The 25,266-nt window shown below is 42.5% G+C and overlaps 2 protein-coding genes across 5 annotated transcripts in view; one reads left to right on the forward strand and one right to left on the reverse strand.

Annotated features, from left to right (window-relative positions):
* The window catches only part of LOC142575162 (pleckstrin homology domain-containing family M member 2-like), a 99,215-nt gene extending 77,026 nt beyond the window's left edge, over positions 1–22,189 (reverse strand). For 2 of the 4 annotated variants that reach the window (XM_075684238.1, XM_075684236.1), the window contains exons 1-5: positions 21,643–22,186; positions 21,189–21,289; positions 20,794–21,028; positions 17,420–17,482; positions 14,129–14,227 (exon numbers count right to left, since the gene is read on the reverse strand). In XM_075684238.1, the coding sequence (XP_075540353.1) occupies positions 14,129–14,227; positions 17,420–17,482; positions 20,794–21,028; positions 21,189–21,289; positions 21,643–21,750 (606 nt within the window). In that variant the 5' untranslated portion in view covers positions 21,751–22,186. Of the gene's footprint in view, positions 1–14,128; positions 14,228–17,419; positions 17,483–20,793; positions 21,029–21,188; positions 21,290–21,642 lie in introns of all 4 variants that reach the window. The other 2 variants (XR_012826599.1, XM_075684237.1) reach the window with 2 other exon arrangements.
* Positions 22,190–22,340: 151 nt separating this feature from the next.
* LOC142575164 (uncharacterized) overlaps positions 22,341–25,266 on the forward strand; it is a 23,391-nt gene continuing 20,465 nt past the window's right edge. Inside the window, exon 1 of the mRNA XM_075684240.1 lies at positions 22,341–24,221. Within this exon, the coding sequence (XP_075540355.1) occupies positions 22,596–24,221 (1,626 nt within the window). The 5' untranslated portion in view covers positions 22,341–22,595. The remainder of the gene's footprint in view (positions 24,222–25,266) is intronic.

Raw genomic sequence — 25,266 nt, forward strand, 5'->3', positions numbered from 1 at the left:
TACCCACACCCTTCGAAGCAACATTCTGCTCACGTCACACAGTGGTGGGCAGAGAGCGCGTTGCGGCTCTTTGGTCCTCATTGCAGCACACTGGCTGGGTGACATAAGCAGAACTGGCGATGCAGGTGCTGCAGGTTGCCAGTTTCGCTTTCACATGCTCTAACACCCGAACTTCATAGCGCCACATTTTTGCAAGTACCATATTTACCCAAAATGAATGAATATTTTTTTGAAGAAAATGGGTCTGAAATTGCCTGGACGTTACAATCAGACACGAAACCAAAACCACGTTCACGGCGTTAGCAACAGCCTACCATCAGACCAGTCAGACGCAGAGTCACCGTCGTATGTTTTTGTGAAGGTCGCTGTGGGTTCATTTTGAGCTCGACTACAATCTGGAGGGGTACTCTTCGTCAATAACTTTCGCAAGATTTCGTGCAACTCGGCATCGGATGCATTGGTTAACACAGATGCCAGCGTTTTTGGCGCTGTTCCAAGCTCAGTACCGATGCACAGTGTCAGGAATGCTGTCAGCTGACTACTTCAACAAGTGCAATGCAAAGAGACTTAAAATTTCGTGAATGTGTTAGTGAAATCTCTAAAAGTGATTGCTCAAGAATACCACATCTGTTTGCTTGGTGCTTGTCGCCAATGATGCGCCAATGGCAATGACAACACACCACTTCCATTATCAAAGTTCAATAAAAAAAATTCCCTTTTTGTGAAGGTAAAAAAACAAATGAATAATTAAATGATCTGCCAACTTGTCTTACTACTTCAGAATGCTTACTTTATGCAGATGACACAACAACTGTTAACACTGATAAATGCCTCCAATCTCTAAAGGAAACTAAATAATGACCTGTCAAGCTTGGCAGCTTGGTGCTTCTATAATAAATTGCAAATTAATCCTACTAAAACAAGGTTTGTTGTCTTTCGCTCTCACCAACGTGTACATAATTATATCCTGCCAGTATTTTTAAATCAATTTACAACTGAAGTAGAACAGGAGGCTACATTTTTGGGAATTCGACTGGACTGTCACTTGAAATTTCACTCACATGTTGCTTACCTGCAAAGAAAAATGGCTTACAGCATACGTGTTTTAATTCGATCCCGTGATATATTAACTCAGCCTACATTACTTTTGTTATACCATGCTTTTATTCGTTCCCATATTAATTACTGCGTCACATCTTGGAGTAATTTCTACAGCAGCCACCTCATCTCTCTTCCAACTTCACAAAATCAAACCATTAGAATACTTACCCATAGTCCTCATCGCAGTGATGCAAAAGCACTCCTACGTGCCAACAACATCCAAACAGTTGATAACACTTTCAAATACAAGCTACATATATATTTATTCAAGCAAATCAACGATCAGCTTCCTCTGTTCTTCATGCCTGAATCCAACTTAGTGAGTACTAACTTGACAAGGTTTGCACGTAATCACAATTTTATTTTACCTTCAGTTCATACCAACAAACAGCCTGCTTCACCAGAATCTGCCTCTGGAATACCATACCACCGGCAATCAAAACCTCTCCATCAATTGGCAAATTCACAAAAGAACTGAAAACTTTCCTCACACCCATGCCATATTCTGCATAATTGTGGTTACTTCTTTTACTACTTTTTCTTGTCCCACTCCCTATCATAGCCTACCTATCCGATGATATTGATGAAGCATCTATCAGGGGTTGTTTTACACTGCTGAAAATAGTTAATTCGGGTTTAATGGCACAAAAGCGACTAAGGCCATGCTGCGCCAGCCACAAGATATTAAGCAATCAAATGTTAAAGCAGCGAAAGCTACGTTACTTTATAGTCTGTGCGAAAAACCGGTTTCTTCTAAAAAGCTCAACAAGTCAGTGAAGCGCACTAGCGGATCATCTCCCAGTATTGAGGCAGGGTGTAAGGGTATGTTTAGGTTATAGAGATTCCACAAAAGCTTCCCTCTCTCTGTTTCAGTATGTGGACATGTCATAATAATGTGCATTACTGTAAGTGGTTCATGGAACTTCTCGCAAGTTGGCAGGTTTTCGTTTTGAAGTAGAAAGTTGTGTGTCAGGTGTGTATGCCCAATTCGAAGTCGACATAGGATCACCTCACAGAAGCGTTACTGGTGACTGCAAGACCTCCACTCGCCAAGCAGGGGTTTTATTGTGTGTGACCTGTTATTTGTGCAAGAGTCCCATTCTAGTTGCCACTTTGATGCCAGGGCCTTATGAATCACTCGGATACTGTCTTTGTATGGAAGTGTCGCTTGCACTATGCCTTTGTGCAATGCCATGAACGCGCATCTATCTGCTGCTTCATTCCCTGGTATCCCAACATGGCTTGGGACCCAGCAGAATCGTATGGTTCTTCAGTATTTATAATAGGCCAACATGTTTAGGATAACGCCGAGCAGGGGTTCAGACGCGGAGTTAAGGTTTAGAGTTCTGAGTGCGCTTAACGAATCAGTATATATGATAGCATTTATCTGCTTGTCGGTGGTAATTTTTTTTTTACTGCTGTCCATATCGCATAAACTTTGGCGGTAAAGACTGAAGAAAAATTATTTATCTGAATGCTATTTTCCTAATTTTTCGTTACTATTTCAACACCTATGTAGTCATAGTAAAATTCCATGTAATTTTTATATTTTCCTTGAATAGCTCCGAACTCTTGTATTGTGTGTTCTTGTGAAATGTCTTTTTTCTTTAAATGTGTTAGTGTCCAATCACATAGCTGTGGAAAGTTATACCATGGGGGGCAATCTTGATAGCCTTTCAGCAATCTGCAGGACCTCATGAACTTCTTAAGTCTGACAGTATTCTTCATGTCGTAAGATAAGTGGCTGAATCATGTTTGGTTTGCTTGTGTAGTGTACCCGTGACCTGCACTGTGTTAGGATGCTGTAGCATATACAGTGGAACCCGGTTATACGCCCCCCAGTTTTGCGACGGATTAGCACAGTCCCGGCGAAGCCCCCTTAGATGCAATGCATTATAACCCCAGTTATATGACGCAATTTTACACCTGACCCGCGTTATACGATGACCCTCGTGAAGCGCGGGACGAAACGGTGGACGAAAGAAAAGTACTGCGGGTCTCTTTCCTGGCTCCGTCTCTCCGCATGCGGAGCGCTTGACACCGCTCGACCGGTTCACTCCGGCGCAGCTTTCTTCCCTGCCTCGTCTCATCGTTCGTTTCTCTCTCACCCACCAGCAGCCGCCCGCGACACTCGCTAAGCTGAAATAGCGCCTTTTCTTCTCCACAATCACTTTCTCACTCTCTTCTCATTGGCGTCGCCTCTCGTCTTCTTGGGGAAGCGTTTCTCCCCCCCACCAGCAGCCGCCAGCAACGCCCGCTGTGCTGAAATAGCGCCTTTTCTTCACGACAATCACTTTCTCCCTCTCTTCTCGGCGGCATCACCTCTCGTCGCATTGGGGAAGCGTTTCTCTCCTTCCAGTTTCCCAGCAGCAGATCGCCGACAAGGTAGCATGGAGAGGCCCAGGTTTATCGCACGTGTTCTTCGTCATAATCCTAGCGACCAGCGTTCAGCAGAGGTTTTGAGTTATGTGGAGCAATGCAACGCACGATGTCCCGAAAGCAGACAGTTCTGTCGCTCGCCGATAAGCTGAATATTATCGAGGAAGCGGAAAAGCGGCATGGAGCCACGAAAGCCAGCATTGCCCGGAACTTTAAGATAGCGGAATCTTCGCTTAAGACGATCCTGGCAAACAAAGCGGTGATATTGCAGAATGCCAACAAGTTCGGGCTCAAGCGGAAAGCGGCAAAAGAAAGACAGCATGAGAAGTTAGAAAAAGTTTTCATCAAGTGGCTGCATCAAGCACAAGCTCTGCGATCAACATTGACGGCGCCATTCTAAAAGGAAAGGCAAACCGTGTGGCATTGCACTTGGACACTGACGACCTTCAGGCATCAAACGGGTGGCTGGATCGCTTTAAAAAACAAAACAGGATTCTGTACAGCCGCTCCTGCGGAGAAAGCACTTCCACGGACGTTTCGACGGTGAACGAGTGGATGAAGTCGCTGCCGGAGATGATTGCTGCATACAAGCCCTGCAACGTTTTCAACGCCGATGAGAGCGGTATTTTTTGCCATATGCAGCCCAAGCATATAAGCTGTCATAGTGGCAAGCATAGTAAAGAGCGTGTGACGGCACTATTCTGTGCTAATGAGGATGGTTTCGAGAGGCTGCCCGTGCTCATTGCTGGAACGTTTGCAAAGCCACGGTGCTTTAAGAACTTGTGCAGCTACAACTTCAACAAAAAGGCTTGGATGACGTCTTTGCTCTTTAGCAATTTTTTGCAGCAGCTGGATAACAAAATGGATGCTAAGGTAAGGAAAATATTGCTTTTCGTGGACAATGCACCGTGCCACCCACCCGATACGTCCAGCCTGAGGAACATAAGGGTTTTTGTTTGTTTTTTTTCGCCCAACTGCACAAGCCGGCTGCAGCCACTGGATGCCGGCATCATTAAGTGCATCAAGCAAGGGTACCGGAAGCGGTTAGTGCAGCGTCGGCTGGAGGCTATGGAGCGTAGCGAGTCGGAAAAAAGATCACTGTGCTCATCACCATGCATTTTACTGCCAGTTCGTGGAATGTAGTGTCGCGAAGCACAATCACTAACTGCACTGCGGCTTTAAGCGAGAGACTGCCTCCTCTGCTGGGGACGCAACAACCTCGATGCCGCTCGAGGTCAATGCAGGCTTTGCCAACGACGATTTCGAGGATTTAAACCTCACCACGACCTTCAATGAGTATGTGGAGGCCGACGACAATGTTGCGATCTGCGAAGAGGTGTCGCTAGATGACGCCATCAAGGAGGCTTTGCCTAGTGCCGGCATCGCTGCGACATCGGACGAGGACAACGACGACGCCACAGATGCCGTACCTGTGCCTACCACGTTCGCCGAGGTGCTACGGCACATAGACGACATCCGGAACGTCATCTGTTCACGCGATGCTGCAGAGGACCTCCTTTTGGATGTTGCCCAACTCGAGCGAAAGCTCTTGGTTCACGGATCAAACAAGGTCCAAAAGAAACTTACCGACTTTTTTTAAAGTTCGCGCCTGCTCACGGGAATCGCGGCAGTGGGCAGTGGAGTGCCATAAAGGTTCGTTTTAATAAAGCCTGTTTGGTACCTGTACAGCAGCATTATTTCTTATCACATTTACCTTTTTGGTACTTTGGGTTTCCAAGCCCTGCAGAGTATTTTAGTAGTTTACATTGAAGTTTCTCGTAAATCCATCACGCAAAATAAGAAGTATTTTTATAGGCATAATTTATGTTCGAATATTACGATGCCCGCATTTTATGCTTTTTCATAGTCCCAAGAAAGTCGTATAATCGGGTTTCACTGTGTGTTGTGGTGATGACCGAATTCTCAGTACATAGGAAAGTGTAAGTGGTGCTCTGCGGTGCTGCAAGGAGGGTTCATTGCAGTCAACGTATAAACTTTGGACAGGTGACATTCTGTAGGCACCGCTCGCCAGTCGTAGGCCAATATTGTGAACTGGATCGAGTCGCTTAATGTAGGACTACCTAGCTGCACCATAAACTATCGCAGTCGAGGATGCTCCGTATGAGGGACCGGTATATATACGTAATAGATATGTTCGGTCAGATCCCCCAGTGCTTATGGGATAAAACCTTGAGGATATTTAGTGCTTTATTTGCTTTAATTTTAGTTGTGTTAATGTGGGCCAGGAAGTTCAGTTTTGTGTCAAAAGTTACACCTAAAAATTTGTCGTCTTTGACCGGCTGCGTTGTACCATGCAATGTGAGAACTGGAGTGCAGTGTAACCCTCGCTTCTGGGAAAAGAGAACTGTAACAGTTTTGTGGGTTGAAAAACGGAAACCATTTTTGTCAGCCCATTGTGTAAGATTATTTATCGTTATTTGTAGTTGTCTTTCGAAGGCGGGTAGATTTGAAGCATGGCAAGCCACTTACAAATCGTTGACATATATTGAGTGCATAACAGAGGATGGGATGATCCTATTAACAGAGTTCATTTTGACTATGTGCTCAGAATGCAACCTTGTGGAACGCCATTTTCTTGTGTAAATGTGCGTGAAAGTATTGTGCCGAGACGCACTTGAGATGTTCTATTTGACAACATGAAATCACATAGACAGTTTAGCATTCGGCCGCGAATTCCCAGGTCAGCCAGGTCTCTCAAAATTCCATATCGCCACGTCGTATCATACGCCTTTTCTAAATCGAAGAAAACCGCGAGACAGTGTTTGTGTAGAAACGCGTCACGTATTTCATGTTCTAGTCGCACGAGATGGTCAGTGGTGGAGCAGCCCTTTTTGTATCTGCACTGGTGCATGTTTATTAGGCTTCTTATTTCAAGGATGAATGTGAGTCGTGTTTATGATGCTCTCATAGGATTTGGCTAGACAACTTGTTAATGCAATAGGTCTATAGCTGCTAGGAGATGTTGTGGCTTTACCAGATTTTAGAAAAGGCACTACTACCACATTTTTCCAATTTGTAGGCATTACCCCAGACTCCCATATCTTGTTGAAAAATTTAAGTGCCTCTACCGTTGCTTTAGATAGGTGTGCCAGCATTGTGTAGTGGACACGGACAAGACCTGTTGCCGTTTTTTTTTTACCAGCAGAAAGAACTTTGTTCAATTCATGTATTGCGAGGGGGTTATTATACATTTCAGCTGAAGCCCCAGCGGTGGACAGTCTCTTTTTCTCCGTCAACTCTTTATATTTTAAGAATGTATTTGAATAGTTTGCTGAGCTGGAGATGTTGTAAAAGTGTTCACCTAATAAGTTGGCCTGGCCCTGTAGTGCTATTGTATACGACGAGTACCCTCCTCTAAGTTTCCGCATCTGGTCCTACGTTCATTCTGATGTGACCATACTATTAATTGAAGATATGTATTTTTGCCATGATGATTTCTCTGCCTATCTTCGAATAAATCTTGCTTTGGCTTTGGCCTGCTTGAAGTTTAAGAGGTTGCTATAGGTGGGGTAGCTCCGTATCATTCCCCAGGCCTTAGTTTGTTCTTTTTTAGCGTTGGTACACTCCTTTGTCCACTAGGGGTTTAGCTTTTTGCGCACAATACCCAATGACTGGGGTATCGCCTTTTCTGCTGCTGAGATTATGACCTCAGTGAATTTTTTGTTAAGTTCAAGAATGCTTAGGTCTGGCGAAAAGACATCTTCCAGTTTTGAGTTCTCCATAAAAACTGGCCAGTAAGCGAGCTGTAATTTCCACTGGCGTGGCCTAGTGCTTAAGGTTGGTGGTGATGATAAGAGTTTAATCACTGCGGGTAAGTGTTCACTATCATATGACGTGCCAAGGGTTTCCCATTTAAGATCATTATAAGAGATGGTGAGCAAAAAGCTAAATCTAAACAACTGAAAGTGCGGGAAGTTGGTAAAAAGTAGGTCGGGGCACCTGAATTTAAAAGGCAGATATCATTGGACAGAATAAAATCTTCAACCAGCTGTACTCTTTGGTCAGTTTTAACACTGCCCCAAAGAGTACAATGAGCATTAAAACCCCATACTAAAACAAATGGTTCCAGTAATTGATCTGTTAAATTTTCTAACTGTTTAGTGATAAAATGGGTGTGGGATGGAATATACAATGAGCAAATGGTGATGGTTTTGTAAGACAGAATGGTGACAGCTACGGCCTCGAAAGATGTATTCAATTAGACATTTCGGGTAGGATTACCGCCCTGCACGACTATTGTCACTCCACCTGACAAACAGCTGGAACATTCGCGGTCCCTTCGGACAACGGTGAAACCTTTGAGAATTTGACTATTTTTTTGGCAGAGACTTGTTTCCTGGAGACACACTGCAACTTGTGAAAAGATGTTGATGATGTCTTTGATGTCACGTAGATTGTGTATGAGACCTCTACAATTCCAATGGATAATAAAAGCCATTTTGAAATTGAAAGTTAAGAAATGGCACTACAAAAGAATGATAGGTAAGATGTTAGGTGACATAGATTTAAAAAAGGCTAATAAAAAGGAGTGATAACCTTTAGGTTATCACTTTCTTATTTAGCAGGGTTACTGGAACTTTGTCCCTCTTTCCGCATGCTCGAGCGAGCGCTTGTCTTTCATTGCCGATGACACCGAGGTTTTTGTGTCAACCTCCATCGTTCTCTCCAAAGTGCTGGAGGACCGAGAGCTGGGCGCCGAGGCACGTGTCTCGGGCCTTATAGTTTGCTTTATTTTAGGGCCCTGCGGGACCGGTGCCTGCAGGGCCTCTGAAGAGGATGGAGCAGCGCTGGCTGCTTCCACCACGGAGGTGGGAGGGGTCACTGCGGGACCACTATACATGGGCTCAGAGGACTCCTGAGGCCTCTGTAACACTGCCCCCACCTGCGTCACATCGGCATAACTTCTTCATGACAGGTACGACAATCACTTTCTTGCTTCAAAGAACGAGATTTTTTTCTTAACAGTTAGTGCAATTACGTTTCTTTTTTCCAGCAAGGGCAACACTGCGAGTAAGCTGGATGATCTCCTTTGCAGTTAACACAATGTGAGGAAGAGGCGCAATGGTCAGATTGGTGATCGTTGGAGCTGCATTTAGCACAATTTGTTTGTCCTCGGCATGCACGTGAAGCATGACCAAACCTTTGGCATTTGGAACATCGCCTGACGTTCAGAATATATAGTCTGACATTTACTTTTACATGACCTGCATCCAGCAAGGTAGGCATTACGCTTGTTCCAAAGGTGAGTATAACATGTTTGGTCACGATTTCTTGGCCGTTTTTGGGGATGACTATTCTTTGTACTTTGGTAACATTTTGTTCCCGGAAACCTTCCAGCAGTTCCTCGTCGCTTAAGCCAAGAAAGTCTTCCTCATATATCACTCCCCTGCTTGTATTAAGTGTTCTGTGGGCCGAAATTGGCGCTGTCGCGTCGCCAATACTGGTAAGTTCAGAGAGCTTCTCTGCTTGATCATTATCATTTAGTTCTAGGAGAAGGTCCCCACTAGACATTTTGCAGGCTTTGTATGTCGGTCCGATTTTGTCTTTCAGGCACTTGGCTACTAGGAATGGAGAGAGCTTTCTTACTGGCATGTTGCTTTCGCTGTGGACTACATAGTACTTGAGGAAAGATGGAGTGTTGCTAAGAAAGAAGTGGAACGGTGCTTCGGTGCGGTATCTTTTCAGATGCCAATCATAGACGACAGAGGTTTGCACTGCCATAAGAAAATGTGTATGTTCGGCAACAGCGCCGACCGCCCACCACGGAACCCAACGAGGGGACGCGGCAGAGCTTGTGTACAAGCCTGCACAACGCCAGCCGTACGCCGTCACTATAACCAAATATGGTGTACCCAAGGTAGGATAGCTACACCAGGTTAACCCTTGCCACCAAGGAGAAAGGAAGTAAATGGAAGAAAGAAGAAGACAGGAAAGGTCAAAAAGTGAGAGAGAAAAGACGGATATTTCAGGAGAGAGAGAGGAAAAGGCAACTGCCGATTTCCCCCGAGTGGGTCAGTCAGGGGGTGCCATCTACATGAAGCAGAGGCCAAAGAGCTGTGTTAACTCCACCGGGGGGCCTTAAAGGTCCGATCACCCGGCATCGACTCAACTCCCAGAATCCCCCTTTCTCCAGACATGGCTAAGCTGCGCACGGTTACACGCAGGAGGGTCCAACCCTCATGTGCTTGCGTATATGGTGTCGCAAAACACCAAACGCCTGCTGACGGAGACGGCCCTGCGAGGATTGCTGAAAATAGGTGCGAACTTATTTTGTTTTTTTTTATTAATTTATTTTTACTATTTTTCACCCTGTAACCACCCTGTAACCATCCAACGGCTGCCTAGGAGTGTTGAATTACCTTTGTTTCTTACCCTGTCTAATTTTGGCTTTTGGTTCCTTTGTTCAATGTTCTTTGTTTCTTCTTTTTTTGCCTGCGATGTATTCTATTCTTTGTTTTCGCTGCTGCTGTTCATTTCTTTCTTTGTTTTGCCTGCAATGTATGTTATTGCTTGTGTTTGCTACTGCTGCTTGCTGCTTTAATTAATTTTTCCACATTCTCTACTATAGGAGGTGCCAATTCAGTCTTTGACTATGGGACCTCCTTCTGTATACACAAATTCTGTGATTAATTTAATGCCTAAATAAAACCACTTCCAACTTCCGACAGCTGAAATTCTGCACATCCCATTTTTCTGGTTCCAAACGTGGGGGGCATTCTATACTTTTCTTTTATAAATTAGGAGCATGTTACATTCATTTGCAGTTTTATTTTTTAAGTTCAAGATTTTAGATTTCAAGTGTGAATCAAATAGTCTTTGCTATTCTATTCTTATTCGATTTAAGAATTCCCTATTCCAAGCCATTAAATGAGCATGATTTCTTTATTGCAGCATCCAAATTTCCTGCTTCAATTTAGGCAAGGTCATTTGCAGATGGCTAATTATTTTACTCATTTCGACATGCTTAGATTTCTTTAAAATGTTGTACTGCTCTGTAATACTACACTTGGCTCTTTCCAATAGCACTACACTCTGCTATGCATCTGGTAATGTGCTTTTCTTTTTTTTTTTCACTATGGTCACTGTCAGCGTGCATCAGTTACAATCACCCTTCTTCTGTTTTCTATTTAGAAGCTTCTCAGTTTACCTGAAGTACAGTTGTCAACAAGCATCAAATGTATCAAATTAAATAAATGTTTTTTACTGCCAGAAAACTATATGAAACCTTTATATTTAACCTCTTCAGTCCGATAGTACCCAATTGGGTATGTTGCTGTTAATGCTTTTCAAGATTAGCCCCAGCAGTAATTACATAAAGTATTCACCCCCAATATAAAGTCTCAGGCATATGGAACTATGTGAAAGTGGTTCAGGTGCACTATTGCTGTCATAAAGAAAGTTGAAGTGGAAGTCAGCTTTTGTGAAAATTCTCACTATTTCGGTCTAGACCGTTGTGTTGTCATAGGTGCCAAAAGGAAGCCATGAAGTCCTTTTTGATAAAGGCCAATTGGCACAATAATAGAGGATGCTGCATCAGCACGCCATAGTGATGCACGATGGTAGATCTTCATCTCAATGTATTAGCCAACAAAAACAGTTCTTACGACAAGGTCACAATGAAACGGTTACTTTCTCCTTTTACATGGAGTTGATGTTTTTGGCATCTCACCGGGGTAATTAACCAAATACTTGTTTCCTTTTTCTTCTTTTTTTATGTTGTTGATACTATACCAGTCGGCAATGTAAAAATATTTGGTATTCGATTTGATTAGAAAATTTCTCCATTCAATCACCCCTAAAACAATGCATGCAAAATTTGCAGATTTTTTACACACAAAACTGAGATGGTTAAGCATAATTTCTTGTGTGGTAAACAAGAAGCTGCTTTTGCTTCCCATTGAAAGGATACTGACACAAAAATTCTAACTTGGAATAACGAGTACATTACCATATTTACTTGCATAATGATCGCACCCCCGAATTTTGTCGTCAAAATGAGATTTTTTTCTTTCCCGCGTAATGATCGCACCCCGAAGTTGCCACAGTGATATGTGATAAGCCAAGTCTAGCTAATGATGATCGTGCTTACTACCCTGTCGAATGCTGTCAAATTCTATGTGAACGCCTCTTCAAGACATACCAAGCGGTCTGCACATACCAAACATTCTTAAGCAGATGCCCCATTTAATTCCTTCCATCCCTTTCCGCACTTCCATGAAAAAAGAAAGCTACTACCACACTTGCCTTGGCTTTGTTATTTGTAGGCTTTATAATGGTGGTGGTCTACAACAACAAAAAAAAAGGCGCCTTTCGATTCTTCTCATTTGCACTCGTGGGCACGAAACAAATCGCAAGCAGCAATGATAGTAGCCATGCTTACACTGATAAGTTAGAAGTGTACCCTTTTCATACCCCAACGCTTGTAACACAGCTAAAATATTCACCCACCATTTAACGGAAATGTGCCGTATTAGGATAGTAGCAAAGACAAATGCCACAGTTTTCGCAGCATGCCCACCATTTGTTTCTATTTCCTTGGCAGCTAAGCACGCCCATCTCTTTCTGTCCCCTCAAAGTGGACATGGCTATGTTATTACCGTAAACTTGCCAATATTAACAATATTATTCATTACTGATACGGAAGAAACTGTTTCAATGCACATAATGTACTCAGGAGAAAAAAAAATACATGTTCGGCTAGCTGAACCAGCCACCATTTTTGTTTTAGTGTCCCGCACTGTTACAGCGGCAGCCGCCTGTTTGTTGTGCTGTTGTCATTCCGCAGCAAATGCGGGATGACAAAAAATTTTTAATTTTTGCGGGAAATTTAACCCGTGTAATGATCGCGCTCCTGAATTTGCGTAAAATTTTTTAACGAAGAAGTGCAATCATTATGCGAGTTAATACGGTAAATTGCTGCTAGCTCACAGGAATCATCTGTAAAGTATTGATAGCCCCAAATGCAGCTTAGAACACATTTTAATTGAATTTTGCAGTTTTTGCATGTGGCGAATCAGAAAATGCAGCACCAATCAGTGCAGTCATCATCATAGGTCTTATCTGTAAACAATGTTACATCACAAGTTTCGGCAATTGATTTCAGTGGTGTGCAATGTCATTGACTTGTCATTGGCTTGCCTCGGAAGACGTTCCAGCCCTGTTTGCAGTTGGTGTCTTGCAATAAACACACACGAAGTGCACATGCAAACTACTTACTCTTTACAGACTTCCAAGTTACCGGTGCTGTGGCCAGCAGGAGCAAAGCTGGTGGCAACATCTTGTGATGATTTGATCAACTACAATACATCTTATATTTTTTTAGTCAGGCTTGTTGAAGGAAATTGCTATAAAAATACGATACTTTAACGATTACGTTGCTACCAACACTTCAGATCACCAGTTAGGTAGAACATGTTAGTTACAGTAGTACGTTTTCGTACCCTCTGGTTAGATGCTGTGTCACCGAATGTCGCTACCAGCATTCCTGCCCTACACCCCTCCAGTTACTGCGAAAATGACAAACGGTAAGAAGTTTGCAGACATGCTAAAACATGGCATAAACTCTCTAATGCTGGGATCATACTACATAGTGGGCTTCTGTCCAACGATGCATTATGATGGTGCAGCAATGCACAGGTTTCCCACCAAACCAGTGTCAAACTAGCAGATGAAAAATGAGCACAGAGAGCATGATAGACAGTATGTTGGCATGCATCACAGGTCTACGCACCCACGCGACAACTGCAGTTTACAAGCGTGTCTGTTACGTCACAGGGCACAAAGTGTTCTTCGAAATCGAAACCACAACTGGTCATGAGATATGAGCACCTAACTACACAAATTCGCGTGCTGGAGCAAATCGGTTTCTTTAGCATGATTACTGGGCCAATACCTACTGATTAAGTGCAAAAGCGGAACCCAAAGAATTTTGTGCAAGTACTTCTTCAAAATTCTTTTCTTTTTTTCAACACATCTGCTCTTATGGCAAGATACACACAGCAGTAGAAAATGAATTTGCATAACTATCAAAATAAGGTGCACTATAGAGAGTAATGACAATCAACTATGTGTGATAAAAAGGCAAATAATCCAGCCTTAGCAGCTGTTTGGAGCATATTATAACTCTAGAAACTTTTTTTTTGGGGGGGGGGATAGCACTTTTTTTTCTCTCTCTCTCTTTAGAGCTTATCATGAGCACACACATTTCCAGGGATACATACATGCTTTATTGATGATGATGTAAGTTTATATGTAGCACACAAGTAGCAACAAACTCTGAACAGCAGAGACTAACAAGCAACATATTGTTTTTAGAGCACAGTGACTTTTTCAACAGCTTTGCTGTTACAAATATCACCTGCTTCAGGAACTTGTCTGTATAAGCTTCCATGATACAAGTACCCCTTTTTTGTCCTTTTTGCAGCAAAAGACTTGTAACAGAAAGCTTGGAGACTGACAAGTGAAACTTTTCCACAAACAGAATTAATTTTTATTAAGCTCAATGCAATGTTCATAGTATTGTAAATCGAGCACCAAATACATAAACGTTATGAAAAATTTGGGAGTTCGTAAGCACGCATTATGTACAGTGCATAGAGCAATGGCAGAAGTTTAACTGGTCCCTCACCTGAGGTAGCACCACAACATCTTCATCCGTATGGAGCAGAGACTGACGATATGATATGATCTTTGGCCAAGCATTAGTGTCATCTAATAGTGCATTGTTCTGAGGAAAATAGAACAAATGAATGTCTTTCAATATACAACAAAAATTGTATGGTGCAAGCATTACTTTCTGCCTAGTTACATACGTAAGTAAATAAGAAGCAATGAAAAACAGCATGTTTAATAGAAAAAGTTGATTCTGTGAGCGTTTATAGCAGAAACTGCAAATGATTCATGACAATCATAACAGCTCAATAACATCAGTGCTAAAAAGACAAGCAGCATGGCAACTCCTGGAATATGACAAAGCCCCCCCCAGATTTCTGTGAAAGCTTTAACCCTTTATTGCATGCTATCCATTATGTAATACCCCCTTATGTAATACCCCGTTACGGGGTCTTTAAGGAATAAAAATGAAATGAAATTACAATGGAAAAATTTTGGCAATTCTTGGAACAAGTTGAGTGCTTACAAGAAGCTCTTGTGCATATGTCAACTTCAGTGCACAACAGAAGTTTTCTACAGCTGCCCTAGAAGGTGCCACAAATGACTGCTGTTACCCAACCCTGCCTCAAAGATAGAGTCCTGTTCTTGCAGGTAAGACACGGACGTTCCCAAACCTTTACTTATAACTCTCATGACATTGCGGTTTGGTGCATATAATTGCCTAAACAGGATAAAAGAAGCCTTCACAGGCAAGACCCGTAAATATTATGGCTAGCCTCGCTTGCAAAGGCTAGACAGACATGGAAAAATGGAGAAAAAATCTCCATTTGAAGTGAAGCTTACCTCCTCAAATCATGGGACCCTGAACACCTTGTTATCGAAGGTGAGAAATTCCTTTGAAGTTAAAGTAAACTATTTCAGAAATATTTTTATGTAAAAAGCACTTCAATGCGTTCAGCACAACTGGAATTATTGGCAATCAAACGTCCCCTATGCGATGCTTCCACGCCTTCTTCAATGCCTTGCACTGCGAATACTACAGCGAAGAGGGCTGTGCCCACAAAGCTTTCCCTACTAAATGTCGCCATGGCGTGCAGTCCAAATTTGATTTTCGACGCTCACATAGACCCCACTACTCCCAATTTTGCCGCATACCAAACACAAGACGAACATGGCTGTCCTGAGCGAGATGCAGCGTGCTCCACCAGTGGACTCATCACGGCACGTTGCGGCAGCCACAGTATTTATTTATTTATTTATTTATTTATTTATTTATAAAGTGCGGACATGAAGTCCATGCAGGGTGGATAATACATTATTAGGTCACAGGAAGTAATGACAATATAACAATATGCTGCAAGAACAGGACAATAATGCTGATACAAAAAGTAAGCAATCATGATACGAGTTTCATAAAGGCAAGTCATTCCAGTCATTAATGGTGCGTGGAAAGAAAGAGTATTTAAATAGGTTGGTTCAGGCAAAATAGGGGGTTAGTGCATTTTGGTGATGCTGGCGAGTAGGTCTCGTTACTAGTGGACTTAAAATGCCGGGTCGAGTGCCAATTTTTTATTACGTAACCGAGAAAGAAAGTCAAGCCGTAATTTTTTTCGACACAATTCAAGTGTAGGAATATTACTAGACCTCAATAGTTCAGTTGGCAAATCGAATGTAGAAAATTTGTTGTAAACAAATCGGATAGCCTGTCTTTAGATTCGTTCAAGTTTCTTTATGTTACATCGAGTGTATGGATCCCAGATAATACAGGTGCACTCGAGCTTCGGTCGAATTAGGTAGTAATAAGCAAGCAGCTTAACAGAGGATGAGGCGTGCTTAAGCTTGTATTTGAGAAAGCACAGTTTACGGAAAGCAAATAAAGATTTCTTTTGCATGTGACGGTCCCAGGACAGGTTGCTGCAAAGGGTGACACCTAAATATTTACAGTTAGTAACTTGTTTAAGTGCAGAGGAGCCTGGCATATAATACATATGCCAAGTAGCAGACTGCAGCTACATGTAACTGTAATGCATATCCACAGCCTTTGCTTTGTGTGTGAAAGGACTTGAGTGCACGCTCACACTCATATGCTCGTCTGGTTGTGCTATGTGGTGCGCGCTAGCTTTGTCATGCACCGGCTTGACCGATGGACGGTAGCCACATCCAACTTGGGCATTTTGAAGGGCTATCAATAGCTCAATACGAAGCAACATCTGCCAAGACATCCAACCAGGGGCAACAAGTGAGCATGCACAGGCGAGTGTGCGTGTGGTCTCACCTTAGGTTTCATGTGGTTCGAGGCTAGTTGGGCAGTCAAAACTAGTCAAAATTAGCAAAAACCACCAGCTACGACATCAATAAGCAGGGTGGCCAAAATTTAATTCCTATGCTGGCAGCCGTGGCCGAGCATGAGCACACAATGGTCGGCTTCCTCCGAAAGTTCGTAATTATTATCGAAATTCGAAAGCACATTTTTGCTTTCTGCAGCTTGTTTATTAAACTACGTCAATAAATAGACACAGTAACAATAGGAAGAAGCGCATTAATCCACACGCCCTCCTTGACTGATGTCCGCTATTGGCCAATAGCAGCCGTGTATGGCAATTTGCTATATTGCGAAATAAAGCGTCCAGAAAAGAGTTAGGAGCAGGCTTCTGTTGAAAATAGAGTGTATGGAAAAAAAAATAATAAGGTGACTTCGCGCTCCACTTGCGAGCTACATGTGCAGAGCACAACTGGAAAATTTGGCCAAGATGTTCATAGCAGCGTATGCTATCCACAGACTGTGCTTGTGGTTGCTCAGTGGCTATGGTGTTGGGCTGCTGAGCACGAGGTCGCGGGATCGAATCCCGGCCACGGCGGCCGCATTTCGATGGGGGCGAAATGCGAAAACACCCGTGTGCTTAGATTTAGGTGCACATTAAAGAACCCCAGGTGGTCAAAATTTCCGGAGTCCTCCACTACGGCGTGCCTCATAATCAGAAAGTGGTTTTGGCACGTAAAACCCCAAATATTATTATTATTTTTCACCATGCCCAAGGGGTGGTTCAGGACATCTTTAAAGAACCAATTTGAAAAATTCTTTCGCTATAACACTTCTTAGAGGGCACTTAACAACTTCCAGCGTACAACCAAAATTTGCTAAGTGGCCTGGAGAGGGGCCCTTTGAGCTTCATCCTAATACCAAATGGCTTCCTAACCTCTAAAGCACTGGGAAAAAAAAAAAGAAAACGAGAGTTCCAACTAAACACTCGCACCATAGCAGGTGTAGCTTCATTTTCTATCACAGGTTGAAATGCAAGAGAAGTACCTGGTTCAGGCTGAAAGGAATGTGTTCCAATCCTGACAGCAAGGTGGCAAGCAGGTCCAAGTACTGCATAAACACAAAGTGATATCGTACAGCAATGAAATATAAATTAATTTAACAAATAACACTTAGACAGTCTAATGCAAAGCATTAATAATATATATATGAATATATCTTTATTTCCAATAGATTGGGGGAGACAGGGAAGAAAAGCTGCAAGTGCAGCTTGAAAAAACACCCTGCCCCCTATGACCACAAGACATGGGCAGCGCGGAGCTTCCGCGTGTTTTTAACAAAAAAAAAATATACACAGTTTTGCAAGAATGCATAAAAAGTGAGTAGTTGGGCGTAAAGAAGCTACAAAACGTTTCACATATGACAGACAAAAAAAAAACATATATACACATATATATGTCATATAAATGTGAACAAAAAGCTGTAAAACTAATCTAAACTGCACTTCTGAAATAGCTGGCCATATAAACATTAATATTAGTCACACTGAATTAGTCGAGAAAATTCTGATGGGGTAAGGGCATATATATCAATGCCAGATTTGTTGTAAGCATTTAAAAGCCTTGGTAAGTTGTTTTTTAGCATTTGTGAGCTGTAATTAGTCCTAAAATGGTGCACAGTCCAGGGTTCTGTGTTTCTTGTGAAACGTGAGGGGACAAGTTCTTCTAAGCATGATAATTTAACAAGGAATAGATCGTTTTTCCTGTTCATGTAATAAAACTTCTGCAAAAGTCGACGCCTATAGATTTCGTGAGCTGTGATAATTTTAAACTTGTCAAATAAATGCTCGGTGTGTGAATCATACGGAACATTTGCTAGGACGCGTACTATCCTTTTCTGTAATAAAAATAATTTGTTTAAATTCGTATCAGTTGTAGTGCCCCATACGAGGTGACAATAATTGAGATGAGAGGCGAATAAGGCGTTGTATAATAGTACTTTAACTGATGTAGGAAGAAGGTAACGGTTACGGCTTATTATACCTGTTATCTGACTCAGTTTTTGCGTTACAAAGTTTATATGGTCATTCCATAGCAGCGATGAAGAAAAATACACGCCTAGAATTTTGATGCGTTCTACAAATTCAATCGGAGCATTATTATAGGCTATGCCATGTAGTAAAGGGGACGTGCTTCCCTTTGGACGAAAAATTATAGCCTTAGTTTTGGTTGGGTTGACACATAAACAGTTTTGCTTAGACCATGTACTAAGTTTCAGGAGCACTTCATTTGATGTTGTGATAAGCTCGGTATAAGAACGTGATGTTAGAAATATACTGGTGTCGTCTGCGTAAATTAAAAATTTTACATTTAAATGAATATTTACAATATCGTTAACATATAGATTAAAAAGCAAAGGACCTAGAAGTCTGCCTTGAGGTACTCCAGAAAGTATAAACCTCTCTTGGGACCTGAAATTATTTATCTGTACATATTGGCGTCTATTTTGAAAATACGACTTAATAAATTCAAGAGGAAGTCCTCTAACTCCATAACGATTGAGCTTATGAAAAAGAATATTGTGGCTAATATAATCGAACGCTTTACTAAAATCTACAAATAAACCGAGAGTTATGAGCTTGTTTTCGAAATTGGTAAGGATATATTCTTTATGATGCAGTAGGGCTAACTCTGTAGACTTGTCTTTTTGAAACCCATACTGAGATTCGCTAATTAAGTTGTGCTTATTACAGAATGAGTTTAAACGTACAAATATTATTTTCTCTAAAGCTTTGGAAAAGATAGGGAGAACAGATATGGGCCGGTAATTATTTATATCTAGCTTGTTGCCTTTCTTATGGAGTACTGTTACTCTCGCACTCTTTATCTTTGCAGGAAAAACACCAGTTGAGATGCATAAGTTGTATATGTGTGCAGTAGCCCAGTGATTTTATGTAGCACAAATTTTACGGGTGTTATTTGTATCCCATCAGGATCAATGCATGACGAGTTTTTAAAACTAGAGAATACTGTATGCACTTCATGAACATCTGTAGGCTGGAAAAAGAGCGTGTTTTGATTTGGAGGGAAAGTAAGGTCAGGAAGTTTTGCAGAAGTAACATAGGTATCGCGATACACAAAATGTTTATTAAACTGTTCGACCATTTCCTGTTGTGATAACTTCTGTCCTTTGTAAACAATTTGTTCTATAGACTCGCTCCTTCTTTGTCGCCCCAATACAAAATTCAGGTTATTCCAAAGTTTATGGCTCTGAGAGCAAGAAGAAAACATCTGGAAATAATATGCATCTTTTGCTTTTCGTAACTCTTTGGTTAGTTTATTTCTATACTCTTTAAAAGCCTTCAAATCAGCAGGGTCACGGTATTTTACAAATTTACCGTAAAGCTGGTCACGCTTCTTTATTTTCTTAAACAGGTATTTTGTTAGCCAAGGCTTTCTGAAATTTTTATGTTTACTTTTTTTGCGGACGAAGTGTTTTGAATACACATCAACAAACATTGTGATAAACTTAGTGTAAGCAACTTCGGCATTATTTTCCTGAAGGATATTATTCCAGCTTACCTCACTTAGTTCTGTCTGAAATGCTTGCAGCGTTTGTTCAGTAATGTCCTGATAAAATATGTCAGATGCGTTGCTGCGTATCGCAATATGTGCACTTTCAACGTACATACAAATTGGCATGTGATCACCTATGCAATGCGCCAAAACACAACTGCTAATACATGAAGGATGATAACTTGTTAAAAAGAGATCAAGCGTAGTTTCACTTGTAGCTGTAACCCTAGTTGCTGATTCTATGGCATTAATGCAACCGTTCTGGACAAATGTGTTTACAAACTCGCGCGTCGTTGCGTTTTCAGAACCCATATCAATATTCATGTCTCCACCAATAACTACACATTTTCGGTTTTCACTGGCAAATGACAACAGATTATCCATAAACATGAAAAAAGCATTCAAACTGCCATCAGGTGGTCGGTAACAAACAGCAAATAACGTATCATTGGTTTCAACACATAGCACCTCAATATTTTCATTTGTACACGAAAAGTCGCCAGATAGATCACATGATATAGACTCATTTACAAACAGGGAAACACCTCCTCCACGCCGTGATTCTCTGTTTAAATAGAAAATTTTCTTATTAGGTAACTGAAAAATATTGCTAGCGTCAGTGTACCACGTTTCGGTAAGCATAACTACATCGCACAAGTAACATAACATAACAAATAATAATGTTAATATTACAGTACATGCCAGTCTGCATGGGGCTTCTAAGAAAAACATTTTTTCGGTACAAGAACCGATTCCGCATTCACATAGTGATGAGACCTATCAGCATGTTATAACACTCCAATCCATGCATGCCACGCAAGGTTTGTCCTGTTTCTACCGTCTTACTTGTGGATCTCTAAGGAGAGAGTTCGATGAGTAGCCTTTGCGCAGCAGCCGCAAATTCTGGCGGAAGGACAGCATATAGCTCTCCAACAGTCCCCCATTCAGGCTAGCCAAGAGCCAAGCACGGCCATATCCAAGATCTGTGGACACTGACGGCAAGGAAGCAATTTCTTGCTGGGCTGCAGGGTGCGTGAACTTGCGCACCCATGGCCAATAGCCCCACTGGGGCTCTTGCAAACTGGGCAGGAAAAAGATATAGCACTTGTAGGAAACAAAAGGCTCCAAAACACAAAAGGTAAAATCTTGCTGCAAATCACAGAACAAACCTTAACTTCCAAGAAAGCACACACAAGAACAGTTTAAATACGCCCAAATGAGTGAAGGACGTCAGTTTTTACCCATAGAGAAGCACCCTGTCAAGGTGTTCGCATAACCAGCAAGCTTCTGGAGTGTCTTCTGTCAAAGCACCAGTGCCAGCAGGCTCTGCGACATTCTGCACCTACAATCAGACAAACAAACTGTCACAAAGCCAAACGCACTAAAATAATTTTCAATGTATGACGTGCTGTCGTGAAGTAGGCTACAAATGCGGAAATAAGTTATAAAACATTTTTTTTTTTTTTTGAAATCAATACCTTCGTTTCTACTGGTCTAAGGCTATCGTTGCAAAGTCTTTCCAATAGTCGAACACTACAGTGTGAACCGCTAAAGCAGTTTTTAGCTGATCTCTCTGGAATATCTTTGGGTTAAAGAAATCTATAAACGTTTGTGCGCTCAGCTGAGTTTATTAAATGACAGACGCTGTCTAGTGTTTGGTAAACAGCACACGTCAAAAAGTTGTCAAGCGCATACCTGCTTTATAGCCTCTTGAAGCGCTGTCAGAAGACAGTTTTTTGCGTCGTGGTCGGAAGAGCCGAGCTGCTTAACATCGAAAACAGGAACGATCCCAAATCGCGACATGGCGCCTAAGCGATCATTTGACAGCAAACACTGCGGTCAACATTTGCCAAGTGAACAACATAAGTGACACACCAAAGCAACCGCTCGACAAACACCACTTTCACATTTACAACACCTCCCGGGTGTTTTGGAAACTACTCTCTCTAGGCGGGACACGGCGCAAGGCTCACCAACTGAACATCAATCGAACTCTCCGCACCACTTTCCGAGACGGTTATGTTCGAGCCACGCTCGTGCATTATATGACAGACGTTATCTGCGCTAACAGGCACCCCGCTGGCCTCAGGAGCGTTCGAGTAGTACATTTATAGCTTCACGGTAGTTTTATCTACAAGTCCTAAAGTGCTTACAGCCGATTTTAAGTGACGCTTATTTTTCTTTCCGCATGTCGCACAACAAAACAAAACATTTCCGGGACCAGCGTCCCCCTGCCGACGGCTAGCTCAAGCTCTGCTCATAAAATTGCTTTATAAACAACCAACATAAAGCTAAGCATTAGTTACGAACACTTTTTTGTAAATTAGATAATAGAGTTGTATTTTTCATAGGTATTTTGTTCAGTGCATTTCATTCACAAGTTCCCACAAAGCTATGGACAAGCCAGCCGAGCCACAGCCGCCAGAGTTCAAAGGTTTGAAACGCAAAGATGCGCAAAGTTGGTTCTTTAATCTATGCGTAGCCTCTGAAGTTTCTGCGTATTCTATGGTTTCTACAGCACGTGTACCAAAATTACCTAGCCGCTTATCCCGGAAGGACCTTTAAGCACGTTCTAATGGTTTAACATATGAGAGGTAACGGACTTAGCGGCATTATACTTTTTTTCTTATAATTTGTGGAAACGTGCAATGGGAATCTATGTGACGGTCAACTTGGACGTTGAGCCGCTAACTGCCGAGCTTTTTTTCCCGCTCGGTCTTCCCGCTGGAAGCTCCGTCGACCTGATAGTTGCCCCTCCGCCCCAACCAAAGGCGGACGGCAACAAAAGCTCGTTTTCCCTGTGTCATGCCCTTGTGTGCGGTAGGAAGGTTCCCATTGCCAGGACCAACTTCGACAAGAGTTTTGAAGCTCCTTCCGTTCCAAAGGGTCTGTGCGTCCGCTCGTCCCTAGTCAACGGACAGCGCATATGTCAGTTAAAGAATGTTCGTAAGGGGGCATCGGAACGACCGTGTTCGCCATCAGCTGCTGCATCGACCAAATCAGCAGCGATAATACCACAAACGACGTTAGCGCCCGCTGACAGTGTTGACACGGTCGTCGCGGACGACCCCGAAGAGTGCAAAAAAGCGCTCGATGACATCATAAAGTCTGGAGAGCCTGAGACCAAAACAGTATTTGTGTGCACCGAGTGTCCCCACCGCACTTTCGACAAGGAGGATGCGGTGGAGCATTGCAAGTCACATCTCGCTTCCAGCGGCACAGCGGATGCAGCGAGTACTGCGAAGGCCTTGCCAAGGTTTCCAACGAAGCGCGGGAGGCCTCCCAAAAAGAGGTTTCACTGCAGTACGTGCACCAAGTCGTTGCCCTCAAAACAGTCTCTCCAGACGCACCTGCTCAACCACACAAGCCGTGGCTCAACGCTTCCTTTAGTGACTGTGGTAAAACGTGCTAGTGACGCGCCGCTCATGAAAGAGTCGGTAAACTGCTCACAGAACCCTGTTTTAAAGGCCACGTCTAATTGTCCACAAGCATTACCTTCTCGTGCTCTTGAAAGGTACGCAGACCCTGCGCAAAATGCACCGATTTTAGGCGATTCCATCATTAACGAGGACACTGTATTTAGGTGTTTGGGATGTGCTGGAAGGTTTGCATCACTGTCTGATCTCGATGACCATCGTCAGTCTGTGCATTCAGATTCACATTTCTGCCACGTCTGCGGGGAAGTGTTCAGCGAGGCATTTAACCTGGAATCGCACGTGTCAGAGGCTCATGGGAAAGGCATCTGCTTTTACTGTACACTCTGCCTGATGGTCTTTGTAGGCGAGGAATCCTTCAAGGACCACAAGGCGCAGTGCGGTGTCGCCTGTGCTACATCCAAGCGCAAAAGACGTGAATTTATCTGCTCCCGCTGTTCTTTCATCACTGATGCTTACTCCAAGTTGTGTGACCATGTGGTCGAGAAGCACCCTAATGTGGCAGTGCACCAGTGCGAGCATTGCCAGAAACCTTTCCTCCATAGTGCCATGCTTGAGCATCACTGCAAAACAGTTCACAAGAAGACAGATCAACAAACAGCCAGAGAGAATGTAAATGAGAAGAACTCAACGACGCGTCTCTATCCGTGCACTTTCTGTGACCGTGTGTTTAGGAGCCACAGAGGCATCCAGGCGCACACAAACATTCACAAGAACCTCCGGCCGTACGAGTGCCGCAAATGCGGTGCCTCACTAACATCAATGACTAACCTTAAAGCACATATGGTCAGTATCCATGGCAACCCTGGTGACAACGCAAAGTGCCCTCACTGCCCTAAGGTCAGTTATATTTTTTGCTTGTCTGATTGTTCATTACAGTGCCCTAGTGTTAATGCAGATCATCTGTACAAAATTTATTGTTGTCGCCACTGCATAATCAATAAATTTTGCATATGTGAATTAGCATGGGGTTTGCTGAAACCACTTTAAACATTGATCACTTTTATGTATTCATTAGCAATATTCCTTGTTTGTCCAATAAATTTCCCTGAAAACAGTTTTGATGTTTAAGTTTGAGTAGAATATTTCTCAGACTAATGCAGTAGCGTAATTCTTCTGGAAAGCAACTGAAAGAATGGATGAACAGCTGGCTTTTGTTGATATAATAGCGACCACCTTTCTTACCATTCCTCTCCGGCCATTTGTCATGGACAGCTCATTACAGATATGATCCACTCTTTATTAAAGAAAAAATAAATTTGTGCTCAGAATTTAACTGTACTGAAAATGGCATAAAGCAGGAGATGCCAAGAAGTGATAAAGGTTACTTCACTTTTCTGTTCTTTGTTTTATGGCCGGCTGACCTGTTCAATGTTTCACAGTGTGTTCATATCACCCAACACTAGCGGACCCATGTGCAACCACATTTTTTTGTGTCCACGTGAGAGTTTCCATTCTGGTTTTAGTGAGGAATAACAAGGTAGCCAAATATTCTGTGAATGGAATACTATCTCATGTCCAATGTATGCTGACCTATTGCCGTTGTGTTAAAAGCCAACCGCAACAAAATATTGAGTAAAAGCCAACTGGAGGAGTGGGGGGCAAGAAAATATTGAATCGCATGAAAAGCCTAGTCTCAAATAGTATAATTACAGCGTTTGATGTTTGAAATACTAGTGGATGTGTAACAAAGAGGTTGCAAAAATACATTTTTGACACTGAAACCGAAAAAGCAGTGGCATAATGCCACTTAGCAAAAGTGACACGAGACCAAAAGCCTTGCGAATCTGCACACCTTTTTCACAGGACCTCTGAGATTTGGCAGCACCCACAGCATTCTGAATTTCTCAGTGGCAATGTGTTCGGATTTGCGTCATATCTGCTA

The sequence above is a fragment of the Dermacentor variabilis genome, chromosome 3, assembly GCF_050947875.1.
Source record: "Dermacentor variabilis isolate Ectoservices chromosome 3, ASM5094787v1, whole genome shotgun sequence".
Classification (NCBI taxonomy): domain Eukaryota; kingdom Metazoa; phylum Arthropoda; class Arachnida; order Ixodida; family Ixodidae; genus Dermacentor; species Dermacentor variabilis.